Source organism: Taeniopygia guttata, chromosome 11 (genome assembly GCF_048771995.1).
Source record: "Taeniopygia guttata chromosome 11, bTaeGut7.mat, whole genome shotgun sequence".
Taxonomy (NCBI): Eukaryota; Metazoa; Chordata; class Aves; order Passeriformes; family Estrildidae; genus Taeniopygia; species Taeniopygia guttata.
This window is the reverse complement of record NC_133036.1, coordinates 18,584,700-18,601,110: the sequence shown is the minus strand read 5'-3', so window position 1 is coordinate 18,601,110 and position 16,411 is coordinate 18,584,700. Positions and strand designations below refer to the sequence as shown.

Genomic DNA, 16,411 nt, shown 5'->3' with positions numbered 1-16,411 from the left:
GGAAAGTACTATATTTTTTCAATAAGGATACCAGTTTATGCAGCATTTCTTTGCACTTTCTCTGTTTTTTCATCCCCATCTTACACAAAATTGGAGGCCACCTGTGTAGAACAATCTAGTCTTCTGGCCCCTCCATGGTTTCAAGATTTGTAGCCTCTGGCCTCTCCCATCTGCATTCTATCTGCCAAAAGCTGTATCAGTTTACTGGTAAAACATGGCAAGTCTGGAGACCATGATGGCCTCCAGCCTACCTTCACTGACTCCAAACTCCTTTTTCCTTTCATGCTGTTCTGGCCATGTCATGAGCATGTTTGGGCCTTTCTGTGGCAATCCCACAAGGATTCAGGGAATACTTTTTCTGCATAGAGTGGTTTAGTAAGAACAGCTTCTGGGAGCAGTGAGGCAGTATCAAATGCTTGCTAAATATTTTGAATGGTGCTTGCTTATTTCTTGGGAAGAAGCATGAATGAGTGGAGGTGAAGACTACAAGTTTCTCCTTCCCATCACCTCTCTCCCAACTGCTCCCCTGCTTTACAGGTGTTTTGTAAACTCCTACTATCTGTTTTATTGTCTCTAATATTTATAAAATTTATTTCCTGACTCTGAGCTTTCCCTTACAGCAGATGCAGTTGCAGCAGCTCCTGGATTTGTTGTTTTCCCATGATAGAGACCAGACAGAAATCATAACAAAAAATCCTTCCTTAGGAAGTTACATGGCCTCAAATATGAATTCTTCATCCATTAAGAACAGAGGCCTTAAATAATTTTCAGTCTTTCTTTCACTTATATTTGTATATACACATACAGTCTTAAAAGATACCCCTATGTCTTAATTTCATGTTCTTCAAGAGAAATGAGAGAAATTGAATGTTTGACTATCTTGTGCTTCTTACTGTGCACTTCTTCACACGGAGTTGTTATCACTCTGGGAAGTATCCTGTTGTAATCAGGAATTTTCACATAATTTGTGGCTGAGAGGAGGGTGCTGTGGTGCTTTCACATTCCTCCCACTCCTGTGAAGTATTCAGAGAAGGGAAGAGCATTTCTCTGTCTGCTGCTGAATGGAAACCTGGTCCTCTCCTCCTGTGGTCTCGTTCCAGAACTGCTGCTCTGCAGGGTTCCCCAGGCACATGTCAGAAGTGTTCATCTGCTGTGTAGCAGCCAAAATACTCTTGCTTGAATGGAAAGCTGTAAGGGAGCAGCAAGCAAATTTAAATAGTAACATTGCCAAGGCATAACAATTTATTTTAATATTAAATTACTTTAGAAGAGGCTTTGCCTATTTTTCCTTCTCTTGCCCTGTATAATTATATTATAGGTCTCTCTCAAGACATAAGGGCATTAGAAATCAAAGCTTGTCTTGTTCCTAAGCAGCAGATCCTGACCTGACTTCTGTGCTGGTCTCCTATGGAACTAATTATTTCTTATATTGGACTGTATTTGAACAAACAGCTGTTTTTTTTTTATTTATAGTGATTCAGGTAAACTTATGTGTAAGTTTTCCCAAATACTTACTGCAATCAAGTTCTCCCCATGATTTAAATTTTAAATACACTTGTTTGGCTCAGAATCACAGTTCTTTTTAATCTTTTTCCTCCCAGCGTGGTGTTAATACTGATAGTGGAAATGTCTCCAAAGAAGCTTCCTTTGAGGGGATCAGCCAGTAAGTGACACAGCTTTTTAATACATTAATTGTTACATGGTTATGTTGAATTCATTTTAAATTCCAAATTAAATTATGTTTTTTCTTGATGAAAGGATGTTGAATGGCAGATCTGATGCCAAATAAAGAATTTTTGATACATGTTTCTAATGACTTGAAGTACAATTGGGATTTTTTTTGAGATCTCTCTTGCATCTAAGTTAATCCATATTTTCTCTTTGTCTGTGTTTATACTGTAGCTATTTAAAACCAAATAGACCCATCCTTATATATCTATTTCCACTTTTGGGATTGGAATATTTATTTTTCAGATTGAAGAAAAATTAATCTTTAAGACTAGCCTCTTTCTCCTACTAAGTTCCTTGTACATTATTAATCTAGGTATTATGGATTCTGGTAACGCACAGTCTTCTGAAAAAATGTTACATTACAGGTGTAAAATAAATTCACAAATCACATAAAAAAGGAATAATCATTTCTCTGTCTAGATGTGAGCTTTTAGTGTCCTTTAATGCTGTCTTTTTATGAAGTTTGGCTACTAGTGAGGTGAAAATGTCTTCCTGCATGCAGTATTTTGAAAGGGCAGCAAATGGAAATACATTGCAGCTTTCTCTGGTCTGTGAGGATGTTGGCCGCAATTTTTAATGAAATACAACTGTCTGTTCTGTTACAATATCTTTTAAAGAAGATAATTTTCTGTTTTTAGCTCAATGTATGGCAAAAAAGAAACAGACCCCCTCATTAAAAAGCCTGTTAAAATAAGCAGTTGTGCTGAGATGTTGATCATTGACTCCCAGGCACCTCACTGTATTTTTTTTCCATCCTCTGTCAGCAGCATGTTAATTCTACAGAGAGGATGGTAGGGCACAGAATTTGCTGTGAGCCTGGGCACTCATTTGTATAATCTGAGCTTGCTTTCTGCTGGGATTGTTTCTTTGTGTCAAGCAATCTGAAATCTGGAATCTGATTTCATAATTACTTAGTTCTCCCCTCTGTATCCTAATGGGAGTTTAATGGTTCTGTCAGGGATATTGGGAACAAGGTGCCAGGCATTTAGACATCTTCTGCTGCCCAATATGTATGCCACAATACATGCAGGTCACTTCTAACGAGTGTTTGGTGTCCTTCCTGCTCTTGCAGCCAGTGTGAGTTCCGTAGCTTCATCCAAGATGTCATCTTACACTCTCCACATACAGGTGGACTCCAAAATCTGTGTGGAGCAGTATCTCCAGTTTTATCTGATACACTTCCACATGAAATGCACACAGTTATTCGCTTCGCTGGCAATTCTTTATTGGAATGATGTACAAAAGTCTGTTTGAACTACCAAAACCCCCTTTTTTACCTCGAATTTCACTAAACTCAGTTTAAGGAGTTGAAACATTAGCCTATTTACTAGCCAACATTAAGTTAGGAAGCCGCTCCATTTAGCACTTCATTTGAGATTTTAATAGAGTGTCTCCTACAACACTGAATGATATTTAACATTGGCTTCTCAGTTGGTGCTGAACGTGCTGTCTGTGTGCTCCAAGGAGGAGTGCTTCTCCATTCCCAGCAGGGATTTCCAGCTGGGAATTCTCTTTGAGACTTGGCACATGTTCATCCCTCTCCACCTCTAGGCACTAGGTCATTCATTTTGCTGCCTTTGACCGGTCTGGTCGGTACCTTCCCCTCCCAAGCTCACAGTATGGAAGAGCATGCACTGATGTTGTTGGATTAACTCCCCTCTTCTGACAGAGACCATGCCTTCAAACCACTTGTCACTCCAGTCTTTCTTTGATCTCTCTGTTTCTCTTTGTGTCTTCTCCTGGGCTGTGGTGGCTCTGGTGAGCTCGTGCTTGGTCCACGTGCAGGGGGTAACTGGTGGTCTGGAGGAGGGGGTGAGCTTCCTTTTAAACTGCTTGCCTCAAAATTTTGTTACTGTCTGTATAAACCAATTCATTTCATATTTGGTTTCAACACAGACCCAAAACAAGTTCAACTTTCCTCCTTTCCTGTTTCTCCACCTCTCCTGTAGCAAATGTTTCCTTTATAGAAAGATGTATTTCAGATGTATTGACTGCTTCCAAGAGGATTACACCCAGATCAATGTGTTCCTTCAAACTGCTCCCCCCTGGCTGTGCCTTGCTGGATCTCTCAGTGTTTAGCTCAGCCAGGCTCTGCCCTGGCCAGGATGCTCTATTTTATGTCCGATCTCCTGTTTTGTTTTCTGGCTTCCTGGCTAAGATCTAATTTCTTGCTAGGACCATTTTGTGTTTCTCTTGCTCTCATATGTCTTTTTATCTCCTAGGCTGACCTTGTCCAGTAGGGGTGGGGGCTGTAGGGGGTATTTCATGATGGATAATAATGAAAATACTGTCTAATTTCCTGAAAAAGTCAATCTTACTCTTTTTGCAGGCTGTTCATCTGCTTCTGTGAGAAGCTGTCTTTTTCTTGCCCTAGTAATGTTGCTTCCCTGCCTTACTTTTTGAATCTTTTGAACTTCTTCTGGAGCATTATTACCTAAGCTATTTGGTTAATTTTTCTACTGTCATAAATAGTCATTTGAGACAAAAATGACTGCTGTGGTCGTGGTGTATTCCTGTGTCCTGAGGATCACTCTGAAGTTATTTTTGTCATACTAGCAATAGCCAAGCTTGATTCTATCATGATTATAGAATCTATAGTGGTGAATTATTTCATGGTTTCCATTAGTTTAGCTCTCTCATATAGCAAGGCATGTTGCCCTTCAGAAAAGCTGGTGTGTTGCTGCAGGCTGTGGGAACAGAGGCCAGTGGTACACAGAAAGTTCCCTGCTCAACAGAGGGTCACTGAGGGACCAGCCTGGGACAGGGATTAAAACAGGAGACCTGGACCATGTTCTAGTGCTGCTCCTGGTAACTCTCCTCAGGTCAGCTCTGTTTGCCGCTCTTCAGAATCCTACAGAAGGGGATTGCTCACTTGCCCCAGAAGGCTGAAGCATAGAAGGCAGATTTCTAAAGTAGTTCCAGTGCTTTCTTTTCTAGAAATTCCTATTTCTGTTTGCTAATAGAGACCAGTTCTGCGTTTGCAGGTTTTTTCCCTAATTCATGGATCCGTTCTTCAAATGTGCAGGATTTTCTTTAATCTAATCTTGTCAGTTATGTAGCCTTTGTAAAAATGCTTTGAGAGGATGTGACTCACCATGCAGCAAATGTATTTTTAACCTGTAGGGTTGAACAGTAATGTGCCATATACTTTAAAGCACTGTTGACTAAATCTTTGCTCACTGTGTTGGCAGGGTTTTTTCACCCTCAGAGTCAATCGAGGTAAATGATGGATAGTTTAAGCAATGTACCTAATGTTTAAAAGTTTTGCAGTGAATTCCTCCTTTCATATTGGATAGCCAAATCTGTTCATTAGGACAAAGAATCTCCATGTTGAAGAAGAGAAGAAAATTCTAACATTGCGTATCAATATGTTTTAGATTTTTATCACTGTAGACACACACAGTGTATTCATTAAACTGACAAAAAGAGGTCTCATGATACAGAGCTTTTATATGGGAGGTGTAGATTTCTAGGGTTATTTTAACTAATGAATTTGTCTTGCATGTGAAAGGACAACTCAGTATGAAATCAATTTGGACATGCCTTAAAATGTAGTATTTCTTAGTTCTGCATTGATTAAATGGGAGCACTAATATGTTACAGATTGCAACTGTAGCAAATGCAAATTTGTTTTCTTCCTCAAGACCACATATCTCATCATCTAAGTATTGTGAATTTGCAAATTGGAGAAAAATGTAAAATTAGATTGCGCTGCCTAATCCTCCTAACATGAGGATAGTACATGTTTTGTTACGAAGAAGTTGCTTGCTGTCTAGTGAGATCAAAACTTGGCTGGGAGGCCATGGTCAGGGGATTTTATGTAGGGTTTTGTGCACAAATTCTGTGAATTAAACACCATTTGTATACTCATACTGTTGGTGGTGAAAAGCTGTTGAGTTTAACGTAACTTTCAGGATGTGGTTGGTTTGTTTAGCTGCCTTGCTGGTAGATGTCCTGGTGCTGGCCAGGACAGGGTTGGTTTTCTGCAGTGTCCAGGATGGGGCATGGCCAGGACCCAGGTGTGCTGTCCCAGCTCATGTCAGGGCTGGGGCTGGGGAAGGGACTCTCTTGCTTTGGAGAAGAAGGGTGTTCCTTCCTGCAGAGAAATGTGATGGGCAGAGTGGTCCCATTTGGTATTTTGTTTATTGTCAAGGGCTTTCCATGTAAATATTTTCTTTGACTTACAGCTTTTGTTCTTAATTTTGTAGCTGTTGCTGTTCATTTTCTTATCTCATTGCTGTTTCCAGAAAATTATTCTTGTCTCAACCCATCATCTTTTGCCTTTCACTTGGAGGGGGAGGGGAAGCAAGTGACACTGGTTCTAGTGGGAGCACTGAAGAAAGAAAATGGGATGACTTTTGAAGGACTATTCTGCTCCAAAGGTTTGAAAGTTCACCCCTGAACAGCTACAGGACCCTGTAAAAGTGAAAAAATATGTGACAGCAGAAAAGCTGTGGCAATTCCAGAAGGGCACAAAGTCATGCTTATCAGACACTAGACAGCACCCTCAGGGAGGAGGAGGAAAGCAGAGCAACAGGTGCTGTGGGCACTCCCAGCTGCAGCTGAGCAGGGGAACAGCCCGTGCTGGGAGCAGTTGCACCTGTACAGAAAAAGAAATCCAAGACAATCCATTTGCTTAGTGAGGGATGAAGAGGAAGCAGGGTCCTCACAACAGGAGGAAAAGGCAGAGCCAGACATAATCACCTGATCCCTATCCCCAGGTGAGCTGGGAGATGTGCAAAAATATTTCAGCTGCCAGCTGGGAGAGCCCCATGTAACCCAGCTGCTCCAGTGCTGGAATATTGTGGCCCACAACATGAATTCAAGGAGTGAAGCCAAGAAGCTGGGATCCCTGTCCCAGAATACGGAATTGACCAGGGGATTAGAAAATGAGCAGAAACTCAGTCTCTGGAGTCAACTCCTGTCAAGCATGAGGGAAAGGTATTCTCTCAAGGATGGTCTAATAATGCAAAGAGAGAAGTGGAACACCATAGAGCAAGGTATCCAGTACCTGAGAGGGTTATCTGTGCTGGAGGTACTCTATAAGTATTCAAAACAGTCCCCTGTAAATCCAGATGACATCTGGATGTGGTAGAAGTTCCTATGGAGCATGCCATCACTGTGTGCCAGCTCACTGGCAGCGAAGTCATGAAATAAGAACAGTCAGTGGATAATTTGGTTATTAAATGCAAGCTATATGAAGAAAGTATTTCTTACCCAGCATGGTTCTGCATCACATCTGTGGAAAGACTGTCCAAGGATATCCAACAATTTAAAGAGGACCACCAAAAATTTAAAGAAGTGTCCCATGCTCTGCCAGCACAGAGCAGTCCCTGGTATTGGGAACAAGTCTCAAGACTTGCTTGAGAGAGAGGGGACACACCATGAGGCAATCTGTGGTTTAACCTGCATGATCACGGAGAGGACATGAGGAAGTGGGATGGAAACCCCACCCCTGCCCTGGGAGCACTGGTATGTGAGTTGGGAGAGGAGCAGCCACCACATGAAATTAGTCAAGGACAAAAGCAGCTCCAGTTTCCAGTGGGCAAGTCCTCAGACTGAAGGGTTGATGTTACTTTTTATCAATTGGCATTGAAGCACAGCTCCTCTGGCATCCTGAGTGCCAGTGCTGGGCTGGACCTTCAGAGAAGTCCCTTCCACACATCCTGGCCCTGATGCCGTGTGCAGTGAGTGGATGGCTCTGATCACACAGCAGCCTTGAATAGGAAACCCCAATTGCCCAGGGATCTTGAGAGTTACCAGGAACTGGCCTGAAGGTGAAAATTTCAGATCAGCATCATAAGAGGAGGAGAAGGTGATGTGCTGAGGAGGCCCCACCATGTACTCAGCAGCAGAAAAGGAAAAGCGATGCGCTCCCTTCACTGCTGTGCCACAGAGATAACTGAAAATGGAAAGCTGCTGCATGGAGTCCTACACCATGAGCCACAAAAGCTCTTGAGGGACGAGGTGGATCAAGTCAGGTTGCAGAGCTGAAAGCCTCCAGATGGCCTTGGATATGGCTGAAAGAGAGAAGTGGCCAAAACTGCCTCTACACTGGCTCGTGGGTGGTGGCAAATGCCCAGTGGGGGTGGCTGGACTGGTGGGAAAAGAGCATTTGGAACAGAGAGGGGAAACCCAGCAGGGCTGCTGAGCTGTGGCAGAGCACCAGTGCTGGGGAGGGAACACGGCTGTCAAAGCCCTTCCTGCAGGGCTGCTGCAGGACAGCACAGCAGCACACGGGTGGATTGGGCTGCCAGGTTAAAGGTCTCAGGTGGAGCTGGACTGGTAAGGCTGAGTTATTTCTGTCTTGGTGGGCCCATGACACCTCAGGTCATCGGGGAAAAGATGCAACATCCAGATGGGTTTGTGCCTCTAACCACAAACTCCATCTCCCAGGTTATCCATGACTGAAACGTGCACTGCAGTCACGCAGGGCCAAAGGGGAAAAGCCTCTGTGGTGTGAGGGACAGTGGTGCAAATATAAATAAGGGGAGACCTGGCAAACAGATGGCATCCTTGGCATCCTGCTCCTGCCAGAGCCACCAAGGCAAGCTCTGCGTGCTGACAGTGGTGGAAACACCACTGGAGGGCTGGAGATTAATCCTGTCCTCACACCACTGCCTGGGGCACAGTCCTTGAAAAACAAGTCCTGTGGGGACATGGCACCCCAGAAAGAGCTGAGTCAGGCAGTAGGACTCATTTCTGAAATGGACTCATGGACACCTTGGCCAGAGAGCCCAGGCCTGGCTGGGTGTTTCATACTCCTGTCACAAACCCACCTCTGGCAAAGTGGAACGCTGCAGTGGGCTGCTCAAAACCACACTGACAGCAGTGGGGGTGGGACCTTGGACATTGGGACCCACATTTAGCAGAGGCCACCTGGTGATTTTTCACTAGAGGCTCTGCCAGTGGAGCTGGCCCTGCTCAGTCCAAAGCTCCACGTGCCTCAGCAGGGGATAAAGTCCCTGTGCTGCATGTGAGAAATGTGCCAGGGAAGGCAGTGTGGATTTGTCCTGCCTCAGGCAAAGGCAAACCCATGTGTGGGATTGCTTTTGCTCAAGGACCTGGGTGCACTTGGTGGGTGATGAAGAGGGATGGGGAAACATGATATTCACCTTGAGGGGATTTGATTTCTGGGTGAGAACAGTTTGTAATGTTGAATTGTGTAATTCTGGTTGCTGAATGACACTGTCACCGTGTGCCATTTCTACCAAGGACAGTGAGTATGCATTGCTCAGGAGCTCAGTTGTGAGCTCCTGGTGCAGCAACCAGCAGACAGCACACCAGCTTTCCTGACCTGGGTGACATCTAGGCTAGATAGACCACACAGACATGGCCCCAGACATTGTTTACACCTCTTCATGTCATTGCTGGGGCCAGGAGGAAGGGACCCTTTTGCTTTGGAAGAGAACTGTGTTCCTTCCTGTTGAGAAACATTTTGGGCAGAACAGTCTGGTGTTTTCTTTATTGTTGGGGGTTTTTTTCTGTGTAAGTTGTTTCTTAGTCTTATACCCTTTGTTATTAATATTGTTGCTGTTACTGTATGTTTTCTTATCTCATTTCTGTTCCCAGTTAATTTGTCTTATCTCAACCCGTGAACTTTAATTTTTTGCTTCCAGTTGGAGGGGAAGGGGGCAAATGAGTGGCAGTGATGCTGTGGCTTTAGCAAGAACACTAAATTAGACAATACTATCCCTAAACCACAACAGTAAGTAAGAGTGAGGAGTGATTTGAGTCATCAGCCTTTGAGGTCTCACAGTTATAAGCAGGTGGCCTTGTGGCCACTCACCCAGGACCCACAGCTGCCATGACATAAGTGGAGTGAGACAGTTCTGTTGTTAATCTTTGACTTCCTTGAGAAAGTGCCTACAGTATATTTGCTTGCACATATGGGTTGGTGCTGTGTCTAAGAGGTCTAACATCTTGTTTTCTAGCTGGCATTACATTAGAAAGTCTGTCTTTCAGGTGAGAGAACTGCTGTTCAGCTGACAACCTCCTGGCTCTTCTCCACCCACCAGCACCCTCCTGATTCAGTCCTGCTGCCTCTCTGTGTGTTTAATGAGCTTCCTCAGTTGTCAGCAAACTAGAATTTTAAAGAACTGACACATAGTAGGTGGTCCCAGCCAGCAAGACTTGAATTTCTGGCAGCACAAAGACAGTTCAAGAAGAGCCTGATGCCTTGTGAAGGCTGGCCTAGAGCAGAGCCTGGACAGAGTTACAGAATAAAACAGGGATTTGCTAAAAGGCCTCAATGGATCCACCTTGGGCAGCACAAGAGCCCAGCCAGGCCTACACCCAAGATGGACCCAGAACGGTCCCAGAATGGACGACCGGTCACAAGGTCTCTCACTTTGATCAGTTCTGGCCCATCTGCACATTGGAGTGAATTGTCCAATTCCAGCTTTGGCTTATGAAGTCCCACCCTTCTTGTTTTTCTCTCTTCAGCCCACCATTGTTTGTGCTCTTGGGCCTGAGATTTGGATCATTTGTCCTTGGTCCCCAGCTAGAGAAGGAATTGTTTTGTCTGCCTGCTCTGTGAAGAGAGCTCACCATTCCCTAATAGGAAGCTCAGAACTACACACTAAAGCAGCACAGAAGCTAAAAAATATAAAAGCTAAAACCTGAGGCATGGCCAGGAAAGATAAAATCCAGGGATTGTAGCTAAAATGGCTTTTCTAAAAGAGTGAGCTGCTGTAACTCTACACCAGTGTACAATTTTGCTCCTTTTCTGAATGCTCGGGTGAGACAGTCTTCTTTTGTGAGGTTCATATTTGGCTCATTTAATTTGATTTTGATTTCATCCATTTGTGTTTGTGGTTAAAGTCATCAATTCAGTTTTTTGAGATGTGGATTTTCAGAGTCAAAGTCAGCTGCCTTCTGTAACTGCCCTTCCCTGTGCTTTATTTTCTTTTGTTACTTCACAATAACCATAGTTTACTGCTATTTGCATAGAACTGGTGTTGGACATTCCAGTGCTGCACTGTCTCCTGACATTTGCCTTCATTGATCACTTTTCTGTCTGACATACTGATAACATTATTGAAAGGTTTTGTGTCTCTTGTTACAGCTGTAGCATAATTTCTGTCTTGGTTTTCTGCAGTGGTGTCAGTTTGTGTTCTCCAGCCACACAGGGAACTCAGGCTTTGGGTTCTTAGAATATTCACAGGTTGATTTTACTATGTCATTCATATATTTTCTTCTGAAAAAAATTGTATTTTACTGTCTCTTCCATTGTAGAGACAGAGAGACTGTCTCTTTCATTCTGCATTGGTCTACATAAGTGGTAATTTTTGAGATGGTGATGATTAAATTGAAAATATGCCCTTTTGATACTTTATTGTTTCCAAGTGACTGATTTTGTTATATAGTGATGCACTGTTCTGTGACTGGTGGGTGGCTTTTTCTCTTGAGTTCTTTTTGCAGTGATTTCCCATTAATACCCATAATATTGAATACCACACAGCTTGTCCTTGTTGAATGTTGTAAGCAGTTTCTGGTTTGAGCTACTAGCCTTCTCCTTATTAGGGTTGTATAAGTTTATGAGCATCTATTTCTAAAAAAGAGAAACATAAGGATTTTTTTCTGCTTTCTCGGGACACAGGAAGACCATTACACAATTAAAAGTGACTTCTAAGTAATTTTTTTAAAATTGGGTTTGTGCTTTCATTGGTCCCTTCTGAGGTATAAAGAATGGTTAATAACCTGGAATAGATTGAATTTTTTCCTTCAAAAATGCGGGAAAATGAACTGTTGCCTCATAACATTCTTTTGAAGAACTGTTGGGAGGTTGTAGCATTTTAATTCTCTTAAATACCCTAACTGGAGAGCTAACAGTCCTGAACAGACAAAAATATATTTGATGCAGAACACTCCTTAGACATTTAAATTGTAAGTAAAAAAACCCTCTAACAATGCTTGAAAATCCATTTGTGTTCCACATAATTACTCAGCTGCTTACTCTATTTCCCACTGTAGTGTTATTGTTTAGAGAGCCTCAAAATCATTCCAAGAATACATGAATTGCTCATGTAGAAAATAAACAGAAAAACAGAGAAATGTCAGAGGCCAAGGTGAGTTGGGAGCTTCTGCTTTACCTCTTCTGTAGATTGGAAAAGACACAGAGAGGTCATTTTCCTTTTCACCATCCTCTAAACAAGCTTGTTTATCACATGGCCACCTTCTGTGCACACAGAAGTGGAAAGGCATGAAACAAAGGATGGAATCTGCAATTTGCTGGGTTTAATTTCATTGAAGGGTGTTCGAAGAACAAAGTAAAAATCACAGAATAATTTGGAATGAATGCCTGGAGGTCAGTCTGGTCCGCCCCACAGTCACAGCAGTGAACTGATAACCTAGCATTTTATTGTTGTCAAAAGAAGTGTGATAAGCACGTCTCAAACATAATGTTACACTGGTTTCTGCACATTCTTAAAATTATGTATATGCTTTAGTCTCATGTATTTCAAAATGAAATGCCTTATTCTCACTGGGTTCTCTATTGAATTCCCATACAATACTTGTTTTCACTTCACTTCCTCAGAGAAAACACGGTTTAAAAAAAAAGAGTATGAAGTCTCTGCTGTTGTGGCTGGCTGCTTTTTAATATTAGTGTCTTTGGTTTATTTTTAGATTTAATGTGAACAACACAATTCTTCATCCTGAAATTGCAGAATGGTGAGTAACATAAAATCTTTCTTTTTGAGTAATGTTGAACCTATGTATACTGTACCATTGCTTTAGACAGGTTCCCTCAGCAGAAACCCCCTACTTTACCACAGGAGTTTCAATTTTAAATTGATTTCATGTTATGGACTGTAAGTAATGGACAAACATAATAATAGGGCCAGGTAGCAACATTGAAAACCAAAGAATTTATGCAACATTATTAAGCATTGTATTTGGATATACATTTCTCTAGGATGTGTTAGAGTTTAAGACACATATGTGTAAATACAAATTTGTATGAATGGGAAAAGAACTAAGGATAATTTATGTTCTAGCAACACAAATCAAACATTGATCAAAACTCTGTCTAAAACAAGTAGTATTTAATTAGGTGTTATTTCTTCACCAGGCAGCCTTAATTTTGTTGAATTATTATTCATATAACTGTACTTTGTAATTCTTGGGGAATTCTGCTGTAGTCTATCTGAAACAAACTAGATGTGTGACTAAGTGCAAAGCTGCCCCATTTTGTTAGTTTTCCTCTTTTGGCCAACATTGCTGAGTTCGTCCATAGGATTGCTCCTTAACTAAGGCTCTCTAGTTTTCCATTTAGAAAATTACTGAAGAAACATAGTAGTAGATGAAAGTACATAGTAGTGGATTTTTGCTAATGAATTAGGATTCATCTAAGCTTTTTTTTTTTTTTTTTTTTTTGTGCATTAATCTAGAAATGAGGAAGCAAATCCTTAGTTAAGACAGATAAGCTTAAAATACAAAACACAGGTGCACCCTCTGACTACCACTGTTGCAGAGTATTGTATTGCATGCTACTACATATTATGCTTTTTCATGCTTATTTTCAGCACATATGCTGAGAACCATCTTCTGCTGTCTCCATGTACAGCTAATTGCCAACTTGAAAGCTGTGGAGATGTTATCTGAACATGAGTGATTTCAGAACATGTAGAATTGTTAAAAGGTCACGTATCTGTTGTGGCAGATATTTTTCATTGCTTGGCAGGACATAAAGCTGCAAAAGGGAAGTGGGGAGGCTTGGTGTAGTCATTGCTCCATCCCTGAGTCATGGGTGGGCCTGGAGCTGTGGTAGTGGACTCATTGCTCCTGCTGGTGAGTGTCAGGGGAACTGATCTTTAGATCTTGCCTGTTCTGTCCTTCTCGAATTTGTGCCATTCCTTTTCCTAAACAGAGAAGTTATGTTATGGGCTTGATTTCTGAGCTTAAGAGGGGTGAGGAAGAGGACCTGGAGAGGGCCTGTCTGACTTCCAAGCTTTGCACTGAAGACACAGCAGGACAACAGGGACAAAGATGGCAATTTTAGCTGCAGCAGGCTTTGGAGTAGGGCTACAGACTTTTTCCCAAGGTGGCTTTCAGGTTGTTTTCATCCACCTTACCAAGGTGCTTTTCCCCTCTGTGGTTTCAGTTAAAGGGTGATTAAATCTTCTCTAGGAAACTCAGGTAAGGACAAACCTAAGGTCAGTGCCCTGGAGCTTGTATTGAGAGAGGTGGAGCATTGAGGCAGTAGAAGGGAGCTGGGGTGGAATCATCTCTTCAGTGAATTGTGAGTGGCAGCCTGGAATTCTGATTTAGTTCTTCCTGCAGTCTTATGGAAGAGGGATGCTTGGTATGCACCTTCTCTACACCTGGCTTTCAGGGAAAGGGAATTCTAAATAAAGAAAACGTTCAGATTTGTATTCAGAGATGTTTTAAAATGTTTTGCTGAGTTTGGTGGCTTTCCTTTTAAGTCACAAGTATGTTAAAGATGGTTGTTAGGATTTAAGTGTCTGGTGAAATTAATATGTGAATGACAGGTCATGTATATTAAAGATTACAAAAGTAGAAATCTCCTTGGAATGTCAAGTTACCAGCCAAGAAAGTTGCTTTGGAAAGCAATTTTTTTAGAGTTAATATTTTTCTTTTAGGAAGATGAATTCTTGTGGGTTATATTCTAGGGTAGGAAATTGCATCCTTGGAATCATCTCCTTTCAGGGATGCATTTCATTTCAGATTTGGCAAGCTCTGAACTACTCTGTTTTACATGGTACTTGTCAGAAAAACTTTGGTCTATGCCATGCTGTCAAGCTGCCAGCTAGAGATGAAATGGCTGAGCTTTCTGAACCAGCCAGGGGGAACTGGGAGCTACAAAAGGCAACTCTAGTATTATACAGTCTTCTAATAAAATGCAGAAAAAATGACAAGAGGCAAAGTGTTTGTGGTTAAGGATCTGTTGCCTCTCTTGCTTACTTTTTCAAGATCTCATCATTTTCTGACTTGGTATGGAACTTAAGATAAAACAGAAGAATTCAACCTTACACTGGATTTCAGCAGTTTGCAGATGGGGTTTTAATTTTATTTTTTTGTTTGTTTGTTTATTGAGTGGGTGCATTTCCAAACAAATTTTAAAACTTTCATTTTAAATTTAAAGGCTTCCACTTCAAATTTCATAGTGAATGGCTATGCTAGGTATTGATTCCAGTGTTTTGAAAATAAAATGTCATCTAACAGAAGAAAGAATTCAAATTAGTTTAAATTATCTCCTTAGCAATCAGAAGATTTTCTGACACCAACACTTAGCCAAATGGTCTTTTGTTCCTGTAATTTGCCAATGTCTATCATAATTGTGTTGTTGCTAAAAGTAAACATTTAGTAATTTGCAGCTCTCTTTGTGCCTGTATATACTGTATTTCCCTGTAAACTCAGTGAAAATGGGGTTTGATAGTTTTATGTGGAAGATTTAATATGTTCTGTATTTTGCATTATTTTGATGGAAAGCTATAAGTATTTATTTGTGAAAACTGATCTGTATGTTAATATCCTAAAACTGTGCATTTGCTTTTTGTGTTTTCAGAGGTTTTTCTATCTATGCTCTAAACCTCTTAGCATTTTTTTGAACTCCTGTCTTTGGTGTTCACCTGTCTTTCAGAACTGTACTGTGATGCCTCTCCTTTGCATATGTGCATTGCTGTGTTTGCTGGCTTTGATGCTAATTCAGTTAGCACGTTTTTATGCATTGCAGAAGAACATAGATGTATCAACTGTGATAGAGAAATTTCTATAAATAAAATGTGGAAAGGTAACAGCAGAGGTGAGAAAGGGTAAAAATAAGGCAGGCCTGTGAAGTCTGCCCACATGGACATCATCCTTACGTATTAAGTGGTCTGTAAATCTAATATTTCTAGAAGAAAAAGGAGAAGTGGACATTCTCAGGTGTTTTCCATGTATGTCACAGAAAGGAGACATTAAGGTTGCACACATGTACTACAATCAGCAAAACAAGCCAGCTGATAAAGCACTCATCTGATAACTGGAAACAAATACTTCTGGCAGCATTATCACAGCTACAGAATGCACATAGAGAAACAATTTATGTGTCTTTGAGGAGAGCACTGGTTTAGGAAAATAGAGTTGAGTTATGTGAGTTTCAGCCTAATAATTGCCTCAAATTCTTTATGATCTTGACCACTTGATTAGGTCATGCAAGTAATTTGGTATCCAGACATTCAAAATGCCAAAATGCACTTTCAAGATTGAAATGATTGTTGTTTATATTAAAGCTTCTCTGTCCTGCTGGATGACTGACATGGGTGAAAAGACCAGCTGCTCATATGGCTAAGTGAAAATAAAAGTAGAAAATGTGTGTAAAAGGAGAATGAGGAAGATGAAATTTTACTCTGGTAAAATGAAAGGCAAAAAAAAAGGTGAAAGTTTTAGGTCAGTCCTGACACTCAGAGACTTGTGCTTCTATTTAAATTAGATTGCACTGAGTGGCCCCCCTGCTAAGCTGAAGAGTGCCTTACATGTGGAATTTGTACATTGTGGCAATTTGCATTAGCTGGAGCCTGGAAATTATTTCTTCCCATTAAAATAAGAATGCATTTATGCCGAGGCTGTAACTGGTCCAAGATCTGTTTTTAATAGAATGTTGAAGTTTGCATTCTTGCAAAAAGGTGGGATTTTCTCCCTATCCTTATTTTGGAAGTGGGGGAAAACATCATGA

The 16,411-nt window shown here is 41.3% G+C and overlaps 1 protein-coding gene across 5 annotated transcripts in view; it reads left to right on the top strand.

Moving 5' to 3' along the window:
* The window catches only part of PEPD (peptidase D), a 200,164-nt gene that overhangs the window by 80,058 nt on the left and 103,695 nt on the right, over nucleotides 1-16,411 (top strand). For all 5 annotated transcript variants that reach the window (XM_072934536.1, XM_072934535.1, XM_072934537.1 and 2 more), the window contains 2 exons: nucleotides 1,602-1,663; nucleotides 12,361-12,405. In XM_072934536.1, the coding sequence (XP_072790637.1) occupies nucleotides 1,602-1,663; nucleotides 12,361-12,405 (107 nt within the window). The remainder of the gene's footprint in view (nucleotides 1-1,601; nucleotides 1,664-12,360; nucleotides 12,406-16,411) is intronic.